Source organism: Salvelinus alpinus, chromosome 22 (assembly GCF_045679555.1).
Source record: "Salvelinus alpinus chromosome 22, SLU_Salpinus.1, whole genome shotgun sequence".
NCBI lineage: Eukaryota > Metazoa > Chordata > Actinopteri > Salmoniformes > Salmonidae > Salvelinus > Salvelinus alpinus.
Genome location: NC_092107.1, coordinates 39,380,289 through 39,393,680, shown reverse-complemented (window position 1 = coordinate 39,393,680; position 13,392 = coordinate 39,380,289). Strand labels below are relative to the sequence as shown.

At 48.3% G+C, this 13,392-nt stretch overlaps 1 protein-coding gene across 2 annotated transcripts in view; it reads right to left on the bottom strand.

Annotated features, from left to right (window-relative positions):
- The window catches only part of LOC139549523 (F-BAR and double SH3 domains protein 2-like), a 125,200-nt gene that overhangs the window by 106,870 nt on the left and 4,938 nt on the right, over positions 1–13,392 (bottom strand). For both annotated transcript variants that reach the window (XM_071360107.1, XM_071360108.1), the window contains exon 2: positions 4,947–5,044. In XM_071360107.1, coding sequence (XP_071216208.1) covers positions 4,947–5,044 — 98 coding nt within the window. The remainder of the gene's footprint in view (positions 1–4,946; positions 5,045–13,392) is intronic.

The following is a 13,392-nucleotide window of genomic DNA, read 5'->3' as shown; positions in this document are numbered from 1 at the left end:
CATATTAACCTACAACACTATAGCCATGTGTAACAGGCCATATTAACCTACAACACTATAGCCATGTGTAACAGGCCATATTAACCTATAACACTATAGCCATGTGTAACAGGCCATATTAACCTACAACACTATAGCCATGTGTAACAGTGCATTCGGAAAGTATTCAGACCCCTTGACTTGTTCCACATTTTGTTACGTTACAGCTTTGTTCTAAAATTGATGAAAATCCCCCCCCCCCCTCATCAATCTACACACAATACCCAATAATCACAAAGCAAAATAATGCTTGCAAAATATATATATATCCCATTTACATAAGAATTCAGACCCTTTACTCAGTACTTTGTTGAAGCACCTTTGGCAGAGATTACAGTATTCTTGGGTATGACGCTACAAGCTTTGCACACCTGTATTTGAGGAGTTTCTCCCATTCTTCTCTGCAGATCCTCTCAAGCTCTGTCAGGTTGGATGGGGAGCGTCGCTGCACAGCTATTTTAAAGCTCTCTCCAGAGATGTTCGATCGGGTTCAAGTCTGGGCTCTGGCTAAGCCACTCCAGGACATTCAGAAAGCCACTCCTGTGTTGTCTTGGCTGTTTGCTTAGGGTCGTTGTCCTGCTGGAAGGTGAACCTTTGCCCCAGTCTGAGGTCCTGAGTGCTCTGGAGCATGTTTTCATCAAGGATCTCTCTGTGCTTTGCTCTGTTTATCTTTGCCTCAATCCTGACTAGTCTCCCAGTCCTTGCCGCTGAAAAACATCCACACAGCATGATGCTGCCACCACCATGCTTCACCGTGGGGATGGTGCCAGGTTTCCTCCAGACGTGACGCCTGGCATTCAGGCCAAAGAGTTCAATAATGGTTTCATCAGATCTGAACATTTTGCTTCTCATGGTGAGAATCTTTAAGTGCCTTTTGGCAAACTCCAAGCGGGATGTCATGTGCCTTTTACTGAGGTGTGGCTTCCATCTGGTCACTCTACCGTAAAGGCCTGATTGGTAGAGTGCTGCAGAGATGGTTGTCCTTCTGGAGCTCTGTCAGAGTGACCATCGGGTTCTTGTCACCTCCCTGACCAAGGCCCTTCTCCCCCAATTGCTCAGTTTGGCCGGGCAGCCAGCTCTTAGAAGAGTTTTGGTGGTTCCAAACTTCTTCCCTTTAAGAATGATGGAGGCCACTGTATTCTTGGGGACCTTCAATGCTGCAGAAATGTTTTGGTACATTTCCCCAGATCTGTGCCTCGACACAGTCCTGTCTCTGCACTTTACAGACAATTCCTTCGACCTCATGGCTTGGTATTTTGCTCTGACCTGCACTATCAACTATGGGACCTTATATAGACAGGTGTGTGCCTTTCCAAATAATTTACAATCAATTGAATTTACCACAGGTGGACTCCAATCAAGTTGTAGAAACATCTCAATGATGATCAATGGAAACAAGATGCACCTGAGCTCAATTTCGAGTCTCATAGCAAAGGGTCTGAATAATTATGTAAATAAGTTTAACTTTTTTTTTTTTTTTTTTTACATTTACTTAAAAAAATTAAATAAAAACTGTTCTCACTTTGTCATTATGGGGTATTGTGATGTCATTATGGGGTATTGTGATGTCATTATGGTTTATTGTGTGTAGATTTCTGAGAAAAAAATGATATTCAATCCATTTTAGAATAAAGCTGTAACGTAACAAAATATGGAAAAAGTCAAGGGGTCTGAATACTTTTTGAAGGTACTGTACAACACTAGGCCTGAGAGGGAGAGTAGTCAACATAGCCTACACTTGTGCATCAGATTTGTGTGTCTGAGCAATCTTGTATGTGTGTAGAGTATGTGTGTGCGCGTGCGTGGAGACTTTGTGAAGGAGACATAAGGGAAATGCAGATTTAGCTGGATTTAGGACGCTTAGCTGACTCGCTGACTTTTTTCTCCTCATCTTCTTCATCCCCTCGCTCGCTCTCCCTCTCTCTTCCTCATCCTCTCTAAGCCCACTCCGTCTACAAGACTGTCTCTGGGGATTAAAGCCACTGGTCGATCTCTCTCTCTGTGTCCGTCTCTTTCGCTCTCCCCCTCCCTCCGTCTCTCTCTCCCCCTCTCTCCGTCCCCCTCCCTCCCTCCCTCCCTCCCTCCGTCTCTCTCTCTCCCTTCCTCCATCACCCCACCACCCCTCCCCCTCCCTCCCCCCCCCCCCTCCCTCCTTCACCCCTCCCCCTCTCTCTCATGAGGATCATATGTCTGTGTATGCATACGTCAGCTTTAGTTTGTGTCAGCATACGTGTGTCTAGAGAGAGAGAGAGAGAGAGAGAGAGAGAGAGATATATATATATTATGCGTGTGTGTATGTATCTTGGTGTTATTGTCCTCTCCGATTAAACACGCCCCAGGATTAATTAGGGTAATGAACTCAGAGCAGCTTTGGGGACTAAAGAGTTAATACCTCAGCTTTGCAGAGGAAAGTGTGTGTTTCTACTCTGCGCGTCTCTGTCCCTCCCCAGGAACTGAAACAAGACAGATATAAAATGTTTGCATACTCTTCCTCTCACATTAATAAAACATTCACCCACCTGCCATGCACCGATATGCATCAGTAAGCAGACATTAGCTAACTAGTACCCTTTTGCTAATGCTTGCCACAGAGAACAGGGGCTATGTGGACATCCCTTCAAATTAGTAGCTTCGGTTATTTCAGCCTCATCCATTGCTGACGGGTGTATAAAATCGAACACACAGCCATTCAATCTCTATAGACAAACATTGGCAGTAGAACGGCCTTACTGAAGAGCTCAGTGACTTTCAACATGGCACAGTCATAGGATGCCACCTTTCCAACAAGTCAGTTTGTAAAATTTCTGCCCTGCTAGAGCTCCCCTGGTCGACTGTAAGTGCTGTTATTGTGAAGTGGAAACGTCTAGGAGCAACAACGGCACAGCCGCGAAGTGGTAGGCCACACAAGCTCACAGAACGGGACCGCAGAGTGATGAAGCGCATAAATATCGTCTGTCCTCGGTTGCAACACTTACTACCGAGTTCCAAACTCACTCTGGAAGCAACATCAGCACAATTATAGTTCAACAAGAGCTTAATGAAATGGGTTTCCATGGCCGAGCAGCCGCACACAAGCCTAAGATCACCATACACAATGCCAAGAGTCGGCTGGAGTGGTGTAAAGCTCATCGTCATTGGACTCTGGAGCAGTGGAAACACGTTCTGTGCTTCAACATCTGGCAGTCCGATGGACAAATCTGGGTTTGGCAGATGCCAGGAGAACACTACCTGCCCAAATAAAGTGCCAACTGTAAAATTTGGTGGATGAGGAGTAATGGTCTGGGACTGTTTTTCATGGTTCGGGCTAGGCCCCTTAGTTCCAGTGAAGGGAAATCTTAACGCTACAGCATACAATGACATTCTAGAAGATTCTGTGCTTCCAACTCTGTGGAAACAGTTTTTGGAAGGCTCTTTCCTGTTTCAGCATGACAATACCCCCGTGCAGGAAGTGAGGTGCACACAGAAATGGTTTGTTGAGATCGGTGTGGAAGAACTTGACTGGCCTGCACAGAGCCCTGACCTCAACCCCATCGAACTGGATGAAATGTTTCAACATCTAGTGGAAAACCTTCCCAGACGAGTGGAGGCTGTTACGGCAGCAAAAGGGGAGACCAACTCCATATTAATGCCCATGATTTTGGAATGAGATGTTCGACGAGCAGGTGTCCACATACTTTTGGTCATGTAGTGTGTACATGTCAACACTGGCTGCAGGCAGAGCTAAGCAGACTCCCTAACAGTTGCCAGCACCCCTCTCACCAAACAGAGACTGAGGCAGATATAGCATAAAATCTGTTTCCCTAAACAAAAGCAACACCAGCGGTGCAGGGATGAGATCTTTCTCAAACAGACGTGACTGCTGTGTGTTGTCAGACATAATCAATGCCTTGTGTACACAGATAGGAGAGCTTCAGAGAGCAGGCAGGCGGTTCCTTCCGTTGTGAAGCTGGGGGTGGTGGTGAAGCTGGGGGTGGCGGGGCATGCTGGGGGTGGTGGTGAAGCTGGGGGTGGCGGGGCAGCTGGGGCATGCTGGGGGTGGCGGGGCAGCTGGGGCATGCTGGGGGTGGCGGGGAAGCTGGGGGTGGCGGGGCAGCGGGGCAGCTGGGGGTGGCGGGGCAGCTGGGGCATGCTGGGGGTGGCGGGGCAGCTGGGGAAGCTGGGGGTGGCGGGGCAGCTGGGGGTGGCGGGGCAGCTGGGGGTGGCGGGGCAGCGGGGCAGCGTATCATTACTGCTGCTGTACTTGAAACACACAGTAGATTTGGATCTCATTGCTATTTCCTTCTGAGAACGACTTTTCTCCATTTTATAAAGTGGAGAAAACTGCACTGGTTTCCCGTTATGACTTCCAGCTGTGGGGGGGTCCAGACCGAGAGAGAGAGAGACACAGAGAGAGAGAGAGAGAGAGAGAGAGAGAGAGAGAGAGAGAGAGAGAGAGAGAGAGAGAGAGAGAGAGAGAGAGAGAGAGAGAGAGAGAGAGAGAGAGAGAGAGAGAGAGAGAGAGAGAGAGAGAGAGAGAGAGAGAGAGAGAGAGAGAGAGAGAGAGAGAGAGAGAGAGAGAGAGAGAGAGAGAGAGAGAGAGAGAGAGAGAAACAGAAAGAGAGAGAGAGAGAGAAACAGAAAGAGAGAGAGAGAGAGAAACAGAAAGAGAGAGAGAGAGAAACAGAAAGAGAGAGAGAGAGAAACAGAAAGAGAGAGAGAGAGAAACAGAAAGAGAGAGAGAGAGAAACAGAAAGAAAGACCAACAGAAAGACAGATAGAGAGGAGAAGGAGAGCAGCAGGAAATTCCTTCGTCAGATCCCAAATCGGTGTGTTCTTCCAATAAATAGGAATACTGGAATCCTCCTCCTCCTCCTCCTCCTCCTCCTCCTCCTCCTCCTCTCTGTGTGTGTAGTATGTAGTGTGTGTACCTCATGTCCTCCAGCAGGTCACATTCTGTCTGATGTTTGAGGTGCAGTCTGGTCATCTGCTCTATGTGACAATTCTTCAGCTCCTGAGTCACTTTTACCTGCAGGGAGGGACACAGTCACACTGTCAATCAATCAATCAATCAATCAATGGTAGATTCAGCAATATGAAGTTACCATAAGTAACAGGGTGACTTCCCAACCACACACACTATCAGCCATTGTCTGTTGGGGGAGAATTCCACTGGCTATTCACTGGGGTTACGCAGTCAGAGATTCAGGACTATTCCAGACAAAACAACAACACAGAGCTCACACACACACTGTCCTGTAGATTTCATGTCGCCTGCCTGAATAAGTAGTGGTCCCTGGAGGGGCTTATCATGGATAGAGGGGGAGTGGTCCCTGGAGGGGGAGTGGTCCATGGAGGGGGAGTGGTCCATGGAGGGGGAGTGGTCCATGGAGGGGGAGTGGTCCCTGGAGGGGGAGTGGTCCATGGAGGGGGAGTGGTCCATGGAGGGGCTTATCATGGATAGAGGGGGAGTGGTCCCTGGAGGGGGAGTGGTCCCTGGAGGGGGAGTGGTCCCTGGAAGGGGAGTGGTCCATGGAGGGGGAGTGGTCCATGGAGGGGCTTATCATGGATAGAGGGGGAGTGGTCCCTGGAGGGGGAGTGGTCCATGGAGGGGGAGTGGTCCCTGGAGGGGGAGTGGTCCATGGAGGGGCTTATCATGGATAGAGGGGGAGTGGTCCCTGGAGGGGGAGTGGTCCCTGGAGGGGCTTATCATGGATAGAGGGGGAGTGGTCCCTGGAGGGGGAGTGGTCCATGGAGGGGGAGTGGTCCATGGAGGGGGAGTGGTCCATGGAGGGGGAGTGGTCCCTGGAGGGGGAGTGGTCCATGGAGGGGCTTATCATGGATAGAGGGGGAGTGGTCCCTGGAGGGGGAGTGGTCCATGGAGGGGCTTATCATGGATAGAGGGGGAGTGGTCCATGGAGGGGGAGTGGTCCATGGAGGGGGAGTGGTCCCTGGAGGGGGAGTGGTCCATGGAGGGGGAGTGGTCCATGGAGGGGGAGTGGTCCATGGAGGGGCTTATCATGGATAGAGGGGGAGTGGTCCCTGGAGGGGGAGTGGTCCATGGAGGGGGAGTGGTCCATGGAGGGGGAGTGGTCCATGGAGGGGGAGTGGTCCCTGGAGGGGGAGTGGTCCATGGAGGGGGAGTGGTCCATGGAGGGGCTTATCATGGATAGAGGGGGAGTGGTCCCTGGAGGGGGAGTGGTCCCTGGAGGGGGAGTGGTCCCTGGAAGGGGAGTGGTCCATGGAGGGGGAGTGGTCCATGGAGGGGCTTATCATGGATAGAGGGGGAGTGGTCCCTGGAGGGGGAGTGGTCCATGGAGGGGGAGTGGTCCCTGGAGGGGGAGTGGTCCATGGAGGGGCTTATCATGGATAGAGGGGGAGTGGTCCCTGGAGGGGGAGTGGTCCCTGGAGGGGCTTATCATGGATAGAGGGGGAGTGGTCCCTGGAGGGGGAGTGGTCCATGGAGGGGGAGTGGTCCATGGAGGGGGAGTGGTCCATGGAGGGGGAGTGGTCCCTGGAGGGGGAGTGGTCCATGGAGGGGCTTATCATGGATAGAGGGGGAGTGGTCCATGGAGGGGGAGTGGTCCATGGAGGGGGAGTGGTCCCTGGAGGGGGAGTGGTCCATGGAGGGGGAGTGGTCCATGGAGGGGGAGTGGTCCATGGAGGGGCTTATCATGGATAGAGGGGGAGTGGTCCCTGGAGGGGGAGTGGTCCATGGAGGGGGAGTGGTCCATGGAGGGGGAGTGGTCCATGGAGGGGGAGTGGTCCATGGAGGGGCTTATCATGGATAGAGGGGGAGTGGTCCCTGGAAGGGGAGTGGTCCATGGAGGGGGAGTGGTCCATGGAGGGGGAGTGGTCCATGGAGGGGCTTATCATGGATAGAGGGGGAGTGGTCCCTGGAGGGGGAGTGGTCCATGGAGGGGGAGTGGTCCATGGAGGGGGAGTGGTCCATGGAGGGGGAGTGGTCCATGGAGGGGCTTATCATGGATAGAGGGGGAGTGGTCCCTGGAAGGGGAGTGGTCCATGGAGGGGGAGTGGTCCATGGAGGGGGAGTGGTCCATGGAGGGGCTTATCATGGATAGAGGGGGAGTGGTCCCTGGAAGGGGAGTGGTCCATGGAGGGGGAGTGGTCCATGGAGGGGCTTATCATGGATAGAGGGGGAGTGGTCCCTGGAGGGGGAGTGGTCCATGGAGGGGGAGTGGTCCATGGAGGGGCTTATCATGGATAGAGGGGGAGTGGTCCCTGGAGGGGGAGTGGTCCATGGAGGGGGAGTGGTCCATGGAGGGGGAGTGGTCCATGGAGGGGCTTATCATGGATAGAGGGGGAGTGGTCCCTGGAAGGGGAGTGGTCCATGGAGGGGGAGTGGTCCATGGAGGGGGAGTGGTCCATGGAGGGGCTTATCATGGATAGAGGGGGAGTGGTCCCTGGAAGGGGAGTGGTCCATGGAGGGGGAGTGGTCCATGGAGGGGCTTATCATGGATAGAGGGGGAGTGGTCCCTGGAGGGGGAGTGGTCCATGGAGGGGGAGTGGTCCATGGAGGGGGAGTGGTCCATGGAGGGGGAGTGGTCCATGGAGGGGCTTATCATGGATAGAGGGGGAGTGGTCCCTGGAGGGGGAGTGGTCCATGGAGGGGCTTATCATGGATAGAGGGGGAGTGGTCCCTGGAAGGGGAGTGGTCCATGGAGGGGGAGTGGTCCATGGAGGGGCTTATCATGGATAGAGGGGGAGTGGTCCATGGAGGGGGAGTGGTCCATGGAGGGGGAGTGGTCCATGGAGGGGGAGTGGTCCATGGAGGGGGAGTGGTCCATGGAGGGGGAGTGGTCCATGGAGGGGGAGTGGTCCATGGAGGGGGAGTGGTCCATGGAGGGGGAGTGGTCCATGGAGGGGGAGAGCAAAGGAACTGAATAATATTAAGAAATGCTATAGCTGGAAGGAATGTAGTGTGGAAACCTACCAAAAAACAATTAGGCAACAACAAAATAAATTCCTTTTAGACAACTTCCTGGACAAAACGTTTAGTGAACAGTATATTAGACTTCTCAGCGTCCTTATCAAATTAAACAGCAAAAACATATACATGATCAAATACAAATCTTAGAATCAACTATTAAAGACTACCAGAATCAACTGGATTCTTTAATTACATTAAATTAACTACAGGACAAAACACAAACCCTCAAACCCAAAAAGGCCTGTGGTGTTGATGGTATCCTCAATGAAATGATAAAATATACAGACAACACATTACAATTTGCTATACTTCAACATCATCCTTAACTCTGGCATCTTCCACAATATTTGGAACCAAGGACTGATCAGCCCAATCCACAAAAGTGGAGACAAATATGACCCAAATAACTACCGGGGGATGTGTGTCTATAGCAACCTTGGGAAAATCCTCTGCATTATCATTAACAGCAGACTCAAACATTTCCTCAGTTAAAACAATGTACTGCGCAAATGTCAAATTAGTGAAGACGTCACTATTAACCAAAAAAGTGTTAAACAAATCAAAATATATTTTAAAATTATTCAAAGTATATCCCCCCTTTGTCTTGATGAAAGCGTTGCACACTCTTGGCATTCTCTCAACCAGCTTCATGAGGAATGCTTTTACAACATATGCTGAGCACTTGTTGGCTGCTTTTCATTCACTCTGCGGTCCAACGAGAGTTGCACATTTTGGGGAATATTCAGGTGGAAACTTTCTGTGGGAATTAACAGGTATATGGGAATTAACAGAAATATATGAAAATTAATATTAATACCATTTAAATGTAGATGTTTTTTACCATATCATATGGAGATGTAAAAGGTTTCTGTTTCTCTTATCATAAGTAGACATAATTGCAAATAATTAAATCCTTCCGATAGAAATGTAAAAAACAATTTAGTTACGAATTGAACTTTAAATGAGTTGACGCTTCACATGGGATGATTTCACTGAACAACAAAAGAAAGGGAATATTGAATGATCCCCAATGATCCATCGCATCTCCCAAAAATGTTTTCAACATACATCTGTAAAATGATAGTCTAGAAACGAAAGCTTTGGTTGTCTTCCTCTCAGGCTTCCATATCTTCTCCCTGGACCTCCTCAATGTCCACCTCTTGAACATCAGACTGAGGCCTCATCTTCACTGTCACTTTCCAACCTTGTGACGACCCTCCCACTCTGTCTGCCGAAATCTTTCTCTTTGCTCTCGTTTTCCTTAATAGGATGTCAGTGGGCGGAGCCAGGAGGGTCGTCAGCGAAATGGGACACACCTGGGCTCGGGTGTGTCCCAGGATAAATGCACCTCTTCCCCATTCATTGAGGAGACTCTCTCCATGCAGACACTGATATGTTTTGGTTGTGGCATTTTTGTGGCCATTTTGTTTGTTTGCTTTGGCACCTTTCAACACCCCTCATTATCACATTTATACACGCAAACACTCACTTACACTACTGATTACACGCACACACCATTGTTAATTGTATTTAGTTTACCTCAGTTAATAAATATATTTTGTTATTCCTTATCTCCACGTTGTCTCCCTTTTTGTTACGAACTTCGAGCCGGTTTGTGACAAACATCAGACTCTGAGGCTTCATCTTCACTGTCACTTTCCAACCCTGTTGAGGATGGCTCGTTGTCAGACACAAAAAGCCTCAAATTTGCCCGGATGGCAAAAAAATGTAAACCCTTGTATTGATCAGCCTGTTGTGTACTTTGGTGTGTGTGTTCCCAAACAAGGACCAGTTGCGCTCTGAGGCGGCTGATGTTGGTGGGATTTTGAGGATGATGGAGGCAACAGGGGAAAGAGCCTCAGATCCACAAAGTCCCTTCCACCAGGTGGCTGATGAGATATGTTGGCACGACTGCCATATTGCATCTCCATCCCAAAGCCCTTGCTTGGAAGTGTACTTCGCCAGACTGCCAAGAACCTTGCCATCTTCCAGGCCAAGGTGGCGAGACATGCCCTGCTGATCTCTGCACCAGACAGGATGCTCTTGCCAGCATATTTGGGGTCTAACATGTACGCTGCAGCGTGTATAGGCTTCAGGCAGAAGTCTTCAAGCTGATGTATTTCAGAACTGCAGTTTCCTCTGCTTGGAGCAACAGTGAAGTGGGCAGGGCAGTACGGATTTCTTGTCTTACATCTGCAAGCAGAGTCTGAACATCAGACAGGATGGCATTGTCTCCCTCAATCCGTGCAATGGCTACTGTTATAGGTTTCAGGAGTTTCAAGCTGCTTACAACTCTCTCCCGAAATACTTCATCCAGGAGGATCCTCTTGATGGGGCTGTCCATATCGGCAGACTGTGATATGGCCATTTCTTGGAGAGACTCCTTCCCCTCCAGGAGACTGTCAAACATGATGACAGCACCACCCCAACGGGTGTTACTGGGCAGCTTCAACGTGGTGCTCTTATTCTTCTCACTTTGCTTGGTGAGGTAGATTGCTGCTATAACTTGATGACCCTTCACATGCCTAACCATTTCCTTGGCTCTCTTGTGGAGTGTATCCATTGTTTTCAGTGACATGATGTCCTTGAAGAGGAGATTCAATGCATGAGCAGCACAGCCAATGGGTGTGATGTGAGGGTAGGACTCCTCCACTTTAGACCAAGCAGCCTTCATGTTCGCAGCATTGTCTGTCATCAGTGCAAATACCTTCTGTGGTCCAATGTCATTGATGACTGCCTTCAGCTCATCTGCAATGTAGAGACCAGTGTGTCTGTTGTCCCTTGTGTCTGTGCTCTGGTAGAATATTGGTTGAGGGGTGGAGATGATGTAGTTAATTATTCCTTGCCCAATAATATTCGATAATATTCTATGATTTGCTTGACGTTTACTTGAACTCTGTTGAACTCTGTATTCATCAAATGAGTAGATAAAGCATGTCTGGTTGGAGGGGTGTGTCCTGGGCGAAGAACATTCAGAAATCTCTTCCAATACACATGTGAGCATCAGAGATGTACCAGTTGCATACACAGCTCGAGCAAGACATTCATCAGCATTTCTCTGACTACGTTCTGACTCTGACTACGTTCCTCCATTGACGTATGATTTCAGGAGGACCGTGAGCTGTTGCTATCGATAAGGTGTCTGATTAATCATTTTCACCTTGAATAGAAGTAGAGGGACTTTTGTCAGAGGTTGCTTGTTGTGAGCGCTGAGGGAACTTTATGCACTTGGCCAGATGATTCTGCATCTTTGTTGCATTCCTCACATATGATTTGGCACAGTATTTGCAAATGTACACAGCTTCTCCTTCTACACTAGCTGCAGTGAAATGTCTCCATCAGATAGTGCCCGTGGCATTTTCCTGTAAAGATTAGGAAAGTATGAGTAATTTTTTTTTACAGATAAATAGTTAAGCAGTTAGATTAAACAACTCCTTTGTAAGATAAATGTTTTAAAATGAAACATGTATGGAAACAGGTGAATAAACACTCCTCATGTATGTCATATAAAATATATTCACCCCAACCAGAATTGTAATCAAAACTTACCAGAAAACATGTAGTCCTTGGCTCAGACAGTGTAGTAGTGTGGGCTCAATAGCATCTCATTAGGGATCTTAAGAATCAGCTGTACGTGTGATGGAAGAATGCACTGTGCATGCAGAGGATTACAATTCCATTGAATTGGGGATAGTATAACCAAAATATGCCACAAGACCTAGAATTGCCTTGTGTATCCCACAAAAAAATGTTCAGTTATAAGCGAACACTTGATGAATTTAAGCAAAACACCCCAAATTCCAAGGTTTAACTTTCCATGGAAAACTTCCGGGGAAATTATGGAAATTTCACGGAAAGTTTCCGACTCTTTGTAACTCTAGGTCCAACTCATCCCAAACCATCTCAGTTGGGTTGAGGTCGGGGGGATTGTGGAGGCCAGGTCATCTGATGCAGCACTCCATCACTCTCCTTCTTGGTCAAATAGCCCTTACACAGCCTGGAGGTGTGTTTTGGGTCATTGTCCTGATGAAAAACGAATGATAGTCCCACTAAGCCCAAACCAGATGGGATGGTGTATTGCTGCAGAATGCTGTGGTAGCCATGCTGGTTAAGTGTGCCTTGAATTCTAAATAAATCACAGACAGTGTCACCAGCAAAACACCGCCACACCTCCTCCTCCATGCTTCACGGTGGGAACCACACATGCAGAGATCATCCGTTCACCTACTCTGTATCTCACAAAGACACGGCGGTTGCAACCAAAAATCTAACATTTGGACTCATCAGACCAAACGACAGATTTCCACCGGTCTAATGTCCATTGCTCGTGTTTCTTGGCCCAAGCAAGTCTCTTCTCCTTATTGGTGTCCTTTAGTATTGGTTTCTTTGCAGCAATTCGGCCATAAAGGCCTGAATCACTCAGTCTTCTCTGAACAGTTGATGTTGAGATGTGTCTGTTACTTGAACTCTGTGAAGTATTTATTTGGGCTGCAACTTCTGAGGCTGGTAACTCTAATGAACTTATCCTCTGCAGCAGAGGTAACTCTGGGTCTTCCTTTCCTGTGGTGGTCCTCATGAGAGCCAGTTTCATCATAGCACTTGAAAGTTTCTTCAAGTGCAGTCGCAAAAACCTTCTGGATTGACTGACCTTCATGTCTTAAAGTAATGATGGTGTGTCGTTTCTCTCTGCTTATTTGAGCTGTTCTTGTTAGAGGTCGACCGATTAAAATCGGCATGGCCGGATAATTAGGTTCAACTTTTGATAACAATTAAAAGTTAAAAGTTAAAAGAAATTCATGTTAGCAGGAAATATTAACCAGGGAAACTGTGTCTCTTCTCTTGCGTTCTGTGCAAGCAGAGTCAGGGTATATGCAGCAGTTTGGCCCGCCTGGCTCGTTGAAAACTGTGTGAAGACCATTTCTTCCTAACAATGACCGTAATTCATTTGCCAGAACAAACATTTTGCAAAAGGGTTTTCTAATCATCAATTAACCTTTTAAAATGATAAACTTGGATTAGCTAACACAATGTGCCATTGGAACACAGGAGTGATGGTTGCTGATAATGGGCCTCTGTATGCCTATGTAGATATTCCATTAAAAATCAGCAGTTTCCAGCTACAATTGTCATTTACAATTATTTCTGATCGATTTGATGTTATTTTAATGGACAAAAAGTTTGCTTTTCTTTCAAAAGCAAGAACATTTCTAAGTGACCCCAAACTTTTGAACGGTAGTGTACATCTTCACTATTACTCTACAATGTAGAAACTTGTAAAAAAGAAAAGAAAAACCCTTGAATGAGTAGGTGTGGCCAAGCTTTTAACTGGTACAGTATATCAACGAATCGGTGCGGGCACTAGAACATTCTGCTGCACCCGGCCTCACCCTGCTAGAATCTATAGTCAAATGTCTACTGTTTGCTGA